This window comes from Vicia villosa, unplaced genomic scaffold (assembly GCF_029867415.1).
Source record: "Vicia villosa cultivar HV-30 ecotype Madison, WI unplaced genomic scaffold, Vvil1.0 ctg.003157F_1_1, whole genome shotgun sequence".
Lineage (NCBI taxonomy): Eukaryota > Viridiplantae > Streptophyta > Magnoliopsida > Fabales > Fabaceae > Vicia > Vicia villosa.
In genome coordinates this window covers 162,210-178,155 of record NW_026706127.1, presented here as the reverse complement: position 1 = coordinate 178,155, position 15,946 = coordinate 162,210, and the positions used below count along the sequence as shown (strand labels likewise).

At 35.4% G+C, this 15,946-nt stretch overlaps 1 protein-coding gene across 1 annotated transcript; it reads left to right on the top strand.

Moving 5' to 3' along the window:
* The first annotated feature begins 2,420 nt into the window (after nucleotides 1-2,420).
* LOC131640471 (peroxidase P7-like) lies at nucleotides 2,421-4,094 on the top strand. Its single transcript, XM_058910861.1, has 4 exons — nucleotides 2,421-2,734; nucleotides 2,976-3,167; nucleotides 3,254-3,419; nucleotides 3,525-4,094. Exons 1-4 carry the CDS (start codon nucleotides 2,516-2,518, stop codon nucleotides 3,914-3,916), a joined length of 969 nt encoding a protein of 322 aa, XP_058766844.1. The 5' UTR covers nucleotides 2,421-2,515; the 3' UTR covers nucleotides 3,917-4,094.
* The last annotated feature ends 11,852 nt before the right edge of the window (nucleotides 4,095-15,946 follow it).

Sequence of the window (15,946 nt, the reverse complement as noted above, 5' to 3'; positions counted from 1 at the left end):
GTACTTAGACAACACTTTTTGTTTATTTTAGGGCGCTGCCTAATGTACTACTTAAGACAAAACTTTTTCTTAATAGTAAGCATTGCCTATTGTACTACTTAAGATAGCGCTTTTGATTATTAATAAGCGTTGTCTAATGTACTACTTAAGGCAACACTTTTATTTATTAATAAGTGTTAAATTTGAGAATTTAAATGTACATTAAACAGCACTTTTTGTTTATTTACGACGCTGTCTAAAGTACTACATAAGATAGCGCTTTTATTTACTAATAAGCGCTTTCTAATATACTATTTAAGGCAACATTTTTAATTATTAATAAGCACTGCCTAATGTACTACTAAATGCAACTCTTTTATTTAAGGTTAAATATGTTATTGGTCCTTATAAATATCTCAAATTTTATTTTTAGTCTCTACTAAAAAATGATATATTTTGATCCCTACAAAATTTTTATGCGTGCAGTTTTAGTCTCTGTTATTTTCTAAAATTTTAAAAATTATATCATTACCATTTAAATTTTAAAATTTTGAATAATTTTTTTCATACATGTTTAGAATACTAAATTTTATAATTTTTTAAAATGAGAATAATTAAATATGAAATTTTAAAATTTTAAAAGATAATGATAAAAGTAATGAAAATCTTGACTTAGAAATCAAATCTAGAGTTCCTTTTTTTTAAGGAATTTTTTATAACGTTCTAAACATGTCTGTAAAATAATCATTCAAAAATACATATTAATTTAATAGTATGGACTAAAATTACATGCATAATAATTTTGTAGGGACCAAAATATACAATATTTTTTAATAGGGACTAGAAACAAAATTTGAAAATTTTAATAAGCATTGTCTTATGTTGATTTTTTCATAAATTTTAATTAGTTAAAATTTTAAAAATTCTATGTATACATTAGACAACGTATTTTTGTTTATATACGGGCACAACCTAATGTACTACTTAAGGCAACAATTTTATTTATTAATAAACGTTGTCTAATGTATTATTTAAGGCAGCACTTTTATTTATTAATAAGCGTTGTCTAAAGTTGAAGTGTTGTCCAATATATAATTTTTTAAAATTATTAATTTTTATTTAATATACAGTAACACGTATATTACAAAGAGCTGTCTATGTGGATACTTTATGCCAATTCTTATTATCATAAAAACACTGTCTAATGTCCTCTTTTATTTTTTAGTAGCGTTTTTATAAAAAAAACGCTGGTAAAGAGGATATCGCGCCTAAACTTTTTTTGGCATAGTGGTAACACTCCCTCACACCTAGGACTAGACAACTGGAGCATGGAAATTAATGGCGGGTGGTCTGATAGCGGAAACCTGATAACATGTGGCCCAACAGATTTTAAACCAGACTCTGATACCATGTTAAGAAATGTTGTTAGGTCTAATTCAACCCTACAAAACCGGCTCGTAGGGTGAGAATTTCCCCCAATTATAAACACATGGTCATATATTGTCTGATGTGAGACTCTTAACAGAACTATAGTCAAGAGCCTTAATTTCCTCCTTATATCTAGTTTTCTCGTAAAGAACCTCCACTTCAACTCAGTTTTCTCCTGCAAAATCTTTTATTCTCTCACGTAGTGTTTACACTTCATCCTCGTACTAATTACATAAAATATAACATATCTATTATTGATGAATTTTAATTTTTAGGTTCCACCTTATGTAATCATTCTCACGTATTGACGCCGTTTGTAAAAATTAGACGGAAATGACATAAATTGCCTTACCTTTTTTTCTTCTTTATCTCAAGCAAGTGAGCTGCCATCTCCATTTCAATTTAAAATTTATGAAAATAAAAAATATAAAAACAAAAACATGTTGTAAAAACGAATGCATCAAAATTAAGTGAATTTTCAATTACACAAAAATTATATTATTATACTTAAAAGTATTCAAATACTATTCAAAATTAAGTGTCAAATTCTACTTCTTTTTTTTCCCCTCTGTTTCGTCGTTATCCAACTTGTATGGATATCACATGTTATATATGACTCAATAAAGGGTTATTTGATAGGAACTTATTGAAGGAATAGTAAGCACTTTGACAAAATTGAAGCTGCCTTAATTTGCGCTTCGTTATCTTTGAGTTGATCGACTCAAATCATACAACTACTAACCATATTGTTATAATCCACCATAATCATAAATTCATTAGTGAGAGATGTATCTATGGAAATTTATGAGAACCAAATAATTCCAAATAAATAGTATTTTGTTTTCATTATAATAGAGCACTTCTTTTTTGAAAAATATCACAAATAATTATATGACCACATTAATTTTCCCGGCCCATGCATAAATGATTTGTCTATTTTCTACGTGCTACACATTGACTCAGACAAACCTTGCTATTGCAAAGAACCATTATAAATATGACACTAATTCTATAATTTGATAAACCACACCCCTCTTCTCAAGAAGAAACATAAACACTAGAGCTAGCTAGTTTAGTGAAACTTCTTTGTTAGTAGAGGATTTAATTAATGGCTACTTTAAATGGCTCTAGATTAACCATGATCAGTTTGGTTCTATTTGTTCTAATAATAGGGAGTACCAATGCACAACTTTCTATAAATTTTTATTCGAGTTCTTGTCCCAAACTCTTACCTACGGTGAAATCCACTATGCAATCGGCCATATCAAAGGAGGCTCGAATTGGTGCTTCCATCCTACGTTTATTCTTCCATGATTGTTTTGTCAACGTAAGTCTTGTTATGTTTGACTGAACTGCGTGAAAAAACTTTTGTGTATTTTTCTTAATTTGATATGTATTCGCATAATTGTTCTAACAAAAATATATTTTTAACACACTTTCTTTAATGATATCTAATATTAAAAAACTATTATTAATTAAAGTGATATCGTTTTACTATTGAGTTTTAGAAAATTCGAATTTCATTTGTTGAGATATAAATTCAAACTAAAATATATGAGCTATTATAGGGTTGTGATGGATCAATTCTGCTAGATGACACAACAACCTTTACCGGAGAGCAACACGCGCCACAGAACAATAACTCTGCTCGTGGATTTGAAGTAATTGATAACATAAAATCTGCCGTAGAGAATGTGTGTCCCGGAGTTGTATCATGTGCTGATATTCTTGCCATTGCAGCTGCAGATTCCGTCGCAATTGTAAGTGTGAACTTATAACAATGATTTAGTTAAAAAAATGTTAATTAATATTTTTATTCTTGTGTTATTTTTATTTTACATGGTAGCTTGGAGGCCCAACCTGGAATGTAAAACTTGGAAGAAGAGACGCAAGGAATGCCAGTCAATCTGCCGCAACTACATCCATTCCGTTAGCAACTTCTGACCTCAAAGTACTTGCCAAAATGTTTAGTAATAACGGTCTTTCCATCAAGGACTTAGTCGCATTATCAGGTATAGTTGTTGTGATTTAGTGAAATATATGAAAAAAATTTACTTATATAAAAAGGAACAAATAATTTTTAAGTGCTTAATTTGAGGTCTTAATTAATTGACCAGGTGGTCACACTATTGGACAAGCAAGGTGCACAACCTTTAGGACAAGAATCTACAACGAGACCAACATAGATACTTCTTTTGCTAACACGAGACAATCAAATTGTCCAAGTACATCAGGGTCAGGGGATAGCAATTTGGCTCCTCTTGATCTTCAGACACCGATTTCTTTTGATAACAACTACTTCAAGAATCTTATTCAAAAGAAAGGTCTTCTCCATTCAGACCAACAACTTTTCAATGGCGGGTCCGCCGATTCTATAGTGAGTGGCTATAGTACTAATCCAAAATCCTTTTCATCTGATTTTGTTGTTGCTATGATCAAGATGGGAGATATTAAACCTCTCACTGGATCAAAGGGAGAGATCAGAAAGAATTGTGGGAAAATAAACTAATGTCAAAGTTTTAATTAATTAATGGTTTTATGTTATTCATATACAATTTTCTATTATGTATTTTTTTAGTATGAGGGTTAAGTATCATGTTAGTTTTATGTAATGGTTTTATGTAATACATATAAAAATTTGTGTCACACTCGTGTGTGCAATAAATTGTCAATTAAATTTTTGTTTTCGGGTTGTGTATTATCTTAGTTTTAAATTTTCAATATGATTTTTCTATTTATTTATAAAATTGTAAAAAGAAAATTATTCATACATACTATTATAAATAAGTGATTGTACAACAATGAAAAATGGATTTTATCACGGTTTGTTGGGTAAGATAAATAAGGGTGTCATGAAAAGTAAGTTATTTTTCTTCTCGGTTGCATGTTTCCTTGTCTAGTTGGATAGTAAATAGGAATTAAGGCTCATGTTTCTTTGCCTGAGTATGATCATTTAGGACTATTTAATCGACTTTAAATGTGTTTCCTACGTATATAAAGGGTGTTGATTAGAAACGTTGACTCTAGGGGTATACAAGGACTGGGTTAACTATGTCAATGTCATATGATCACAGTCTATAAATGCTTGTCTGTCGGGGTGGCATGCTATCTCGTTGAACCCTATACTTGGACAACCTTAACATTGACTTGGGACTTAGATCGGCGATCAACAAGATGATAATTTTTCGTGATGTACACACCCCCCTTAGCGTGAGGCTCATAAGGGGCGAGAAACTTAACAAGAAAATCACCTCGACAATACGACTTGTATATTCAAGGAAATAATTATTTGAAGTTCATTCGTAAACATTGGTCAGGTTGCCCGAGTGATTTTTTCTTCAAGCATCTCAGCCCTCTTAGCCTAACGCTTTCAAGTCTGTGCATTTAAAGCACACAAAAGATGCCACAAGATACTTTGTGCTTTCAAGGACATATAATAAAACATTGATGCCGTTATTGTCATTAAGATGAAATTGACTAACATGCCCACTTTAGTAAAGTTAAGGAATCAATATGTATATTTTTTTAGAAAATGGATCAATATAAATTCCAAGGTAATGATAAGGGACCAAAAGTGTGTTATAATTTTAAATTTATTGCATCTTGTTTAAAAAAACAAATTGAAATCCAAACTTGAATGGACTCAATTATATAATTATGTTAAATCAAAAATCAACACAACTCTAAAATTTTCATGAACATTTAATCAAGAAATATTATAAGTTAGTTTGAGAATTTGGTTGAAGTATATACATAGTTTATGTTTGTTAAAAAATAACGATAGCAAATAACCAAATTGGTAATAGATAATTGAAAGTTGATAAAATTTGTATTGTTTGGTAACGTTAACTCATTGCCTAGCATATATATATATATATATATATATATATATATATATATATATATATATATATATATATATATATATATATATATATATATATATATATATATATATATATATATATATATATATATATATATATATATTGAAAACGATGCCCAGAATAGAGTATAATAGGGAACACAATGGGAAGCAAGAAGAACATCAAGGATTGGTTATAACTGTTATTCTTTACTTTCTCTTTGAAACAAGATTACAAGTGTTACAAGAATAACAAATAACCCTCTCAGCCTAAATTAAGATTTTTAGTATGCAATGATGAGAGACTAGTATGTATTTATAATAAATTTAACATACTAAACTAATGGGCTTTTTCGCAAATACCCATTACAAGCTAACTTAAACAATTGGACATTATAAACAGGCCCAATTCATAATACTAACAATCCTAGCATTTCAACACCCATATACTAGAACACACTTCGACTACAGTATGTAGGTCTTTGACACATTCTCTGTCGAAATATGAAGCTACTCTTCGACCCACTAGAGTTTGATCCAATTCTCATAAATCTCCACCTTGAACCAAACTCTATAACATCAAAGAACAAATTAGTTTTCTTCGTGCATCTTTATCAACTGCATACAGTGGGAAAACTTATAATTGGGCAATGTCGGTGATCATATCAGCCGTATTGTGATATGTCGAAACCTTTAGCACTTGGACTTCTCCATGCTCGATTACTCCTCTTATGAAATGCAAACTCACATCGATGAGCTTAGTTCGCTCATGATATTATGATTTCTTTGACAGGTGTATAACACTTTGACTATCGCATTTAACAGTGATACCTCGACCTTGAAGTTTCAGCTTCTTCGCAAAGCCTTCAAGCCACAATGCTTCTTTCACAGCTTTAGTGAGGGAAATATATTCCGCTTCAGTGGTTGATAAAGCAACAACCTTTTGAAGTGTTTCTTTCCAACTAATTGGTATGCCAAACATAGTGAAAACATATCTAGAAATAGATTTTCTGAAATCCATACAACCTACATAATCACAGTCGACATATTCTTCAATTATTGCTTTACTACCTTCACCCAAGGCTCCACCATAAATTAAGACTTTATTTAGAGACCCATTTATGTATCTTAGAATCCACTTTAATGCTTGCCATTAAGCCCTTCCAGAATTCGCCATGTACCTGCTTACAAGACGTACTGCATATGCTATATGGGTCTTGTGCAGACCATATCATACATCAAAGAACATACTATATTAGCATATGGAATTCTATTCATATAAGCTCTTTCGACATTAGAATTGGAATAGTGATCAATACTCAGCTTGAATTGAGGGTTTATCAGAGTCATAATAACCTTTGAATTCGACATACCAAACTTGTCGAGAATCTTCCATAGGTATGCCTCTTAAGATAAGCATAACTTCGACTGCTTTTTATCTCTTTTGACGTCAATCCTAAGAATCCTGGATGTTGTTCCTAAATCCTTCATAAAAACTCCTTATTGAGTTCATCCTTTACCCTCATTAAATATTTGACATTGATGCTTGCTATGAGAATATCATCCACATAAAGCAAAAAATAACAAATGAATTACCAGGTAGAAATTGGAAGTAAACACAGTGGTCGAACTGACTTCTAATGAAACTTATGTGTGTCAGGAACTTGTCGAATCTCCTATTCCACTATCAAGGAGATTGTTTCAGTCCATATAAAGATCTTTTTAGCTTGTACACATCATCTTCCTTCCTCTTTTCGACATACCCTTCAGGTTGCCTCATGAGGATCGTTTCATCTAGATCATCATACAACAACGTAGTCTTCACATCCATCTGTTCCAGTTCAAGATCGAACTGTGCCACCATGGCAAGCAACATTCGAATGGACCTATGCTTCACAACAAGAGAAAACACATCATTGAAGTCGACACATTCTTTTTGAGTGAAACCCCTTGCAACCAACCTTGCTTTGTATCTTTTCGATGTCACTCCTTAGATTCCTTCCTTAACTTTGAAAATCCATTTACAACTGACTAACCTTGCTTCAGCAGGTTTCTTGATTAGTTCCCAGGTGTGATTATCATGAAGAGATTTCATCTCATTATTCATGGCCTTCAGCCATTCAGTATTATTTCGACTCCTCTTAACTTCCTTATAGTCTCCAGGTTCTTCGTCTAAAACCCCACTTGCAGAGATTAAGGCATAAGCTTTAAGATCTGCATACCCAAGTCTTTGAGGTGGCTTGATGACTCTTCTCGACATATCTCTTGACAATAGGTAGTCATTGACGATGTCCTCAACTTCCTCAACATCTTCTGCTTCTTCTTCGACTTCATCTAGAATATGCAATTCAGCATCAATATGCTCCACCCGTTCCAGCTTTTTGTCAGATATTTCTGCACTTCGACCAACATCATCATTTTCTTAAAAGCCATTTCAGCTTCATTGAAAATTGTATCTCGAGTGGTGATACTCTTCTTGTGACCTGGCTCTAGGCACCATAGCCTATAAGCTTTGACTCCTTCAGGGTATCCTATGAACATGCATTTCAGAGCTCTAGGTTCGAACTTGTCTTGCCTAATATGAGCATAGGCTACACAGCCAAATACTCTCAGTTTGTTGAGATTTGGTGGATGTCCTGAACATACTTCTTCAAGTCTCTTCTTATCTAACACAGTCGAAGGACATCTGTTTATCATATACGTTGCTGTCAAAATAGCCTCAGCCCAAAATACCTTCTTTAACCCAACACTAGTCAACATGCATCTAACACTCTCCAAAGTAGTTCGATAAAGTCTTTCAGCCAGACCATTTTGTTGTGAAGTACTGCAGTAGTTCTACGCCTTGCAATACCAGAGGCAACACAAAAGTTGTCGAACGCCGCGTTGCAAAATTCAAGGCCATAATCGGTTCAGAACCTCCTGACCTTTCTGCTAGTATGATTTTCGACCAGAGTCTTCCAACTTTTGAAATTCTCAAAAGTTTCATCCTTAGTCTTCTGGATGAATGCCTATAATTTTTGCAATAATCATATAATATGGATAGAAAATACCTCGCTCCTGAATGTGATGAACACCTTGTAAGCCCCCAAACATCAGCATGGATGTAATCAAGGGATCCATGTGTTCTTTGTTTGCCTTTGTTGAACTTCACTCTGCAGGATTTTCCAAGTACACATGGTTCATAAAACTTTAGCTTTTCGAATTTGTCTCCACCAAGCAGATTTTGTTTTCCCAATTCGACCATACCCCTTTCACTATCATGGACTAATCTCATGTGCAAAATTTCTATCTTCGTCAAAGGTTTCGTAGATGCAATATTTGTCGAACCACTTACAACTTTAGCCTTAAGGGTATACAAGCCTTGTTTCTTCATGCCTCTCAAGAATTCCTTCGACCCCTTCATGACTTTGTTTGGATAGTGTTCTTGTTGTTTCATGTTCGCAGGATTTGCTACGGAAAAAATCGTAGCAGGGTTTGCAGCAAGCTCACAGCAGATTCGTAGCTAATTGAATGTGGAAGACGATGAATAGTGGCGTGGAATTTTGACTCATACGTGTGGCACTTTCAAGCATTATTATTGGCTAGTCAACAATTCAATTTATCTCTCCGCGTGTTATTGGTTCGATCATGACACAAGGGGTCCCACGTTGACTGTTTTTCTGACTTTTCCCATTATCATATTTTTTAATTTAATTGTGTGTTTCTATTCCAATTACAACACAACAAGCCAACACAGTTGGTGGAAGCTTTTGCTGCTGAACCCAAGGACCAGGGTTCAAACCCCCTTGGCCACAAATCCTAATTTTTGGCATTTTCTTAACCTTTTTTAATTCTTTTCACCAATTTATTTTACACACATAAAAACCCTAAAAATGTTTTTATTTTAGATTTAGGTTTCAAAAACCTTTATTTAATTTTTGACACAAAAATATTTATTTCTCCTTGCATTTTAATTATTTTCTTAATTAAATTCTAATTAACTTAGAATTAGGGTTTTCTTTATTAAAATCGTTTTCTAAAAAACTCAAAAAATATTTTCTTTAGTAATTAGGTTTGAACATTCTCCTAACCCTTAAAATGCTTATTTATGTATTATTGCTTTATTCTTATTTAAAATTCTAGAAATCGATGTATAGGTCGCAAAGATATTTTTGTAATAGCGTAGGTTCTACTTTCCGCACCTTTACCTTCCCGCAACAATTTTTACTGGTTATGTACCCCCCATCCTGAAGCCTTGTAATAGCTAAGATTTTAATTTCTGCTTTACTTTCTGTACCTTATATTAACTGCTTAGATGAATGTCTTAGGATTGTATGGAAAGATAAAATCAACTGTTAGCTTACTAACTTCAAGATAAATATCTGAATACAACACACTTCTCACACACTCACCTTTAGGGTATCCTCTCTTGTTGCCTTCGATTATATGGCGAGGTCCCTCGAACGTAGGGATGTCTTAGCAAAGGTTGCCTCCGATTAAAATCATCATAGTCCCTTCGATATAAAGATCATAGTCCCTTCGAGTTGCCTACGATAAGATGATCTTGTCCCTCGATGACGCTACGATAAAATGATGATAGTCCCTTCGAATTGCTAAGGTATCCTTACATGTTGCCTTCTATGACCATTTGATGACCCTTCGATGTCCTTTCACATCCAATAGATAAGACTACCTACCCACAAATGGTATGGATGGTACTCTCTCTCAAGGAAAGCCTTAAGTATAGGAAAGACCCTACAAATTAGGGGTAAGTAACTCTTAAATGCTTGCTCATAACAAATCAAATCTTCAAATGTTTTTCACACCTCGTTTTTTTAAAACATCTTTCAAGATAGCACTTTGTATACTGTAGCAACCTGCCCTTAAATTGAAAGGTTTTAGAGTCGCCACCTATTCTGAAGGGCGAATAGGAAACCCTACGCAGATATGAGATTCAGGGTAAGTTATTATAGTCAGGTTGAGGGAAGGTGTTAGGCACCCTCAACCCTTTCCTAAAGGCTAACATTGTAAAGATAAGGTTTGTGGCAATAATTATGAGATTTATAGCTAATGAATTGAAAAAGGTAAAAATAAGATTTAAGAATGAATAAAAATTTTAGGGGGGGAGACTCGCCTTGTTACCAAGTGCCTACGTACCTCCTTATGGAGGATCAGAGTCAACGTAGTTCAGGCACATGGTTGTACGCCTTAGGATTGAATTTGTGGTTTGAAATCGATTAAAGGCTTTTTGAGTGGCCTATTCGCAGTTTTGAATTTGATTTGAAAGATGAAAGTGTTTTGAGATTTGGCATACAACCCTGATTTGATTTGGCACCGTTAGATGCGGTGACCAATGGATTTGGTCAGTATAGCTAACAGATTAAGGGCATTGCTGGTTACTCAGATCGATAGATTGATCATCGCGGGTAGCAAATTGAAGGTGTTTTAGATTTATAATTAAGTTTTATCTCTCGTCTAATGCGACTAATAGATTTAGTCGGGTCGAGGAGAGAATTAATGAGAGTTAATTAAATAATTATTTCTCGTCTACTACGACTAATAGATTTAGTCGGCTCGAGGAGAAATTAAATTGAATTAAAAACAAACAATCAATCAATTAACGTTTTAAAATTAGTTAATTTAAATGTTATCATTTTTTATGTTATCATTTTTTAGATGAAAATTTAGGGGTGTAAATAGAAAAAAGAGATTTGGGCCCATTAGTATTTCTAGCGCAGGGGGGGTGTAGGTTTGTTAAGGGATATTAGTTTGGGGGTGTTAATAGCTACTAGGCTGAGCCCAACCAAGTTTTAATCCATTTGATTCTGTGCGGTGCAGGTACATGGTTTGTGGTCGTTGGATCTAGAGTCAAGCTAATCCTATGGCCTGCATGTGTTTGACGTTGAAGGTGCACACTAAGGAAGCACACTGAATCATGTTCAGTGATGCTTTGCCCAATGTCCATGGGAGGACAAGTGGTGGACATCTAAGGGCTAGAGGGAGAGATACGTTTGAATCTTTCATTTGTTCCCCACTCATTCTCTCCCTTCGTCCTCCCTCTCTTCTCTACATCCTCTCTCTTTTCTCTCTTCTATCCAAAACACCAAACCCAGAAAACCCCTCCGTCCGCCGCCATGAGCCACCCTCGCCCACCGTAAAAACCCCACACCAATCCAGAATCCGATGAAGATCCATGTGATCTTCATCTTCCCGACCCCATCCTTCATCCAAACCCAGAAAAAACATGAACCCTAACCCTATCTTCACACAAACCCTTAGAACCCTAACCTCAAATCAAACCCTAAACCCCCCCGAATTCAACATGCAGTGAACAAATCAAACCTAGAAAAACGACACAAGAACATGTAAACATGGCGGTCATAAGCTAAGTCGATTAGAGTTACCTTTTGTCTTGATTTTCTGGATCGTGTTAGCTCCGATTGCCTCTCCTAATCCTCTTCCCTTTTGCTTTTCGCAGGTTCAATTGAAGATCTTAGTGTTTGATTCGCGGCGGTGCAAATGTCTTCTCCAGAAAAATCTCCGACCCTCTTTCAATCTCTTCTTTTTTTCTTTTATAGACTTAGGGTTAATTCTATTTTAAGTTAGATTAGATCTTAGGTTCAATTCGTTTTCCATTTGCTTTGTTAATTGATTGTAATATAATTTTATTCAATAAAAATCCTTTGATTTGATTCTGTTTTGTTAATATTTGATTCAATTTGCGTTATTGTTTGATCCGAGATTTGATTGAAGATTATTTATTAAGATTCATTTGTTTGTGTTATGATTCTGATTCTTTGGGCCTGGGTACGAAATTGGTTTAGGGTTAGTGTATTGTTGTCTGCAGCGGCGGCCATGGAGGTGCAACTAGGGTTTCTGCGTGAGGTTGGGGAAAGTGACCAGGATCCGGGTCGTTTTGACCCGGTCCATCACTTGATCCATGCGCCTGGCCCAGCCCACTTATTCTTGTTTTTTTTTCTCTTAGCCCAACGAACAACAACAACAACAAAGAAAGAAAAAACCCAATCATTCACTAACAATAAACTAATTAGTTAATAAAACTTAGTAATAATATCAATTAATAATAATACTTGAGATAATACTAATAATATCTAAAGTATTAATAATTAAATTACTTAAGCAACCCTAATAGACTAATAATTTTAACAATAACTTTATAGTTAGCCAGTAATGATATTTGATAAAAAAATGAAAATAACAAAAATGATTAAATGAAACAAATGGGCCTAAGACCAATTGGATCTCAATTTTTGCTATCCCCGTCTCATTTTATTTTAAACAAATTTATAAGGGAATTTTATAGGAGAGCGAGTTTGATAATAGGTATATTAAACCCTATGGCTCCTAATTCTTAACACCCTTAATAAATTAAAACGGGAATCGCATCGGGTAAATTTTAGGGTATGACAGCTGCCCCTATTTAATTATCTTGGATTGAATGGCGTGAGAATACGCAGGTCTCACGCTTTTCGGATCGAAGAGTTATTAAATAATGGAAGACCCCTAAATTTACCTCGTGCTTGAGTGTGAGTGAGAGAATCGTCCTGCTAAAGCCTGAGTCTTACATAGCGAGGACTTACCGTTAGTTGTGTAATTAGCTTACTGTATTGCCAGCAAACATTCGCAGTTTGTGAACCCCACTTACTATAGTCTAGTAAGTTTCCGTAGTTTGTGAACCCCAATAGGATCACTTGCTATAGCTCTAGCAAGCTCACCTGCACCAATAGGATTACTTGTCATAGCCCTGACAAGCTCACCTGCACCATTTGGATCATTTGCCCTAGTTTGGACAAATTTCACCTACACCATTCGGATCATTTGCCCTAGTTCGAACAAATTTCACCTACACCATTTGGATCATTTGCGAGTGTTATCGCAAATTCACCTACACCATTAGGATCGTTTGCGAGGGTTATCGCAAATTCACCTGCACTGCGAGGGTTATCGCAAATTCACCTGCACCATTAGGATTGCTTACCCTGGTTCGGGCAAGCTTACCTGCATAGAAGTTTGTTTTGTAAATGCGTATGCACCATGCTTATGCATTATGCGCATGCATATGCCCCTGTTGTTTGTATAATGTATGTGTATGGATGTTTACACATGCAAATGTTACATGTATGTAAATGAGTATGTATGATAACCCCAACACCTTATCTCCTTATCACCCATTGCCTTTGTTTAACCCCTTTTGAAGTATTTGTGAATCCTAGCTCGGATTGTATTTGAATGATCCACTGATATTATCCTTTGTGAAAGAGTTATATTAGATCAGAGTGATCGCAGCGTAGGGCGTATGTAGCCTTCCGGAGGTTTCGTAGTTTTATCCTATTGCTTTTGTGTTGAAAGTTTGTAAGTTTCTCATGTTAAATCCAAGTTAAAGCTTATGAAAATAGTTTAATCTTTGCAAATGGTATTGAAATGAGAAAGAAAGCGTAGTATGCAAGAAAAGAAACTTTTATTGATATTGCCTTGAATTGGCGAGTGTACAAAAATGCAAGAAAAGAAAATGACAAATAGAAATGATATTAATACTGCCGTTGCTCCTTTGTTATCAAGGGTCCCAGTACTCCTTCGACCTTAGAAGTAGATGATTGCACGAATCCCTATCCTTCGTAGTCTGTCTTCAGCTTATGACCAATAATCCTGCCTTTGCTAGGCGTGATATTTCTTGACCGCATCAGAATTGATTGGGTGCGGTAGCTCGTCCCCATCCATTGTAGTGAGAACTAACGCTCCTCCTGAGAACACCATTTTTACAATATATGGACCTTCGTAGTTTGGTGTCCATTTTCCACGGGCGTCAAGTCGAGGTAATAGTATTTTCTTGAGAACAATATCACCTTCTTTGTAAGTTCGAGGACGGACCTTTTTATCGAACGCCTTTTTCATCCTTTTCTGATAGAGTTGCCCGTGACACAAAGCCGTCAGTCGCTTTTCTTCAACGAGATTAAGCTGATCGAAACGAGTTTTTACCCATTCTGATTCTTCTAACTTTGTGTCAGTCAGGACTCTTAATGAAGGAATCTCCACTTCGATAGGGAGGACTGCTTCCATGCCGTAAACCAAAGAGAATGGTGTTGCTCTTGTAGATGTGCGCACCGAGGTTCTGTAACCGTGTAGGGAGAAGGGAAGCATTTCGTGCCAATCCTTGTATGTTTTCACCATCTTTTGTATTATCTTTTTGATATTTTTATTTGCAGCTTCGACATCGCCGTTCATCTTAGGCCTGTATGGTGAAGAATTGTGGTGTTCAATCTTGAACTCCTCGCACAGCTCCCTCATCATGTTGTTGTTTAGATTCGACCCATTGTCGGTGATAATCCTGTTTGGAACCCCATACCGGCATATGATGTTATGCTTGATGAACCGAGTGACTACTTGTCTCGTCACGTTGGTGTAGGAAGCAGCTTCGACCCATTTGGTGAAATAGTCTATGGCCACCAATATGAATCGGTGTCCATTTGAGACTTTCGGTTCGATCATCCCTATCATGTCAATCCCCCACATTGCGAACGGCCACGGTGAACTCAGAACGTTCAACGGATTTGGCGGTACATGTACTTTGTCAGCGTAAATCTGGCACTTGTGACATGTTCTTGCATATTGGAAACAGTCAGCTTCCATCGTTAACCAGTAATACCCCGCTCGTAGTATTTTTCTAGCCATTGAGTGTCCATTTGCATGGGTTCCGAAGGTTCTTTCATGTACTTCTCTGATAATCTCCTTGGCCTCGTTTTTATCCACACACCTTAGTAACACCGAATCGTAATTTCGTTTGTATAGGATATTTCCGCTCAGGAAGAACTTAGCCGCCAATCTCCTTAGTGTCTTTTTATCAATCGTAGAGGTGTTCTCCGGGTATTCTTGTTTCTCCAAGTACCTTTTGATATCGTGATACCATGGTTTGTTGTCAGACTGCTCCTCGATTGTGAGACAATAAGCAGGCTCATCAAAGTGTCTAACTGTTATCCGTGGTTCGTGGTTTGGCCAGGTCACTTTGAACATAGAGGAAAGTGTCGATAATGCGTCAGCCATTTGATTTTTTTCCCTTGGGATGTGGGTAAAAGTGATTGTCTCAAACTCAGCCATTAACTCCAGTATAAGGTCTTGATATGGGATTAGCTTTGAATCTCGAGTATCCCATTCTTTGTTGACTTGGTGGATTACTAGTGCTGAATCCCCGTACACCTCAAGCAGTTTAATCCTTAGATCGATTGCCGCTTCTAACCCCAATATGCATGCTTCATATTCTGCAATGTTGTTGGTGCAGTCAAAGCATAGTCTTGCAGTGAAGGGTAAGTGCCGATTGTCAGGAGATGTCTGAAGGATAGAAAAACACTTAGAAAGGGGGGGGGGGTTTGAATAAGTGTAGTTTAAAAACTTGAACGATAAAAACAATTTGCACAGTTATTTTTATCCTGGTTCGTTGTTAACTAAACTACTCCAGTCCACCCCCACGGAGTGATTTACCTCACCTAAGGATTTAATCCACTAATCGCAACAGATTACAATGGTTTTCCACTTAGCCCACGACTAAGTCTTCTAGAGTATCCTGATCACAACCTGATCACTCTAGGAACAAATGCTTAGACACAAGCTAAGACTTTCTTAGAGTATCCTGACCACCACGTGATCACTCTAATTACAACTGCTTAGACACAAGCTAAGACT

What these genes read in the sequence shown, in the direction of transcription:
- LOC131640471 (XM_058910861.1), top strand. Translation starts at nt 2,516, where the DNA reads ATGGCTACTTTAAATGGCTCTAGATTAACCATGATCAGTTTGGTTCTA. An exon ending in TCCATGATTGTTTTGTCAAC is followed by an intron (nt 2,735 to 2,975) that starts GTAAGTCTTGTT and finishes GAGCTATTATAG; the next exon opens with GGTTGTGATGGATCAATTCT. An exon ending in CTGCAGATTCCGTCGCAATT is followed by an intron (nt 3,168 to 3,253) that starts GTAAGTGTGAAC and finishes TTTACATGGTAG; the next exon opens with CTTGGAGGCCCAACCTGGAA.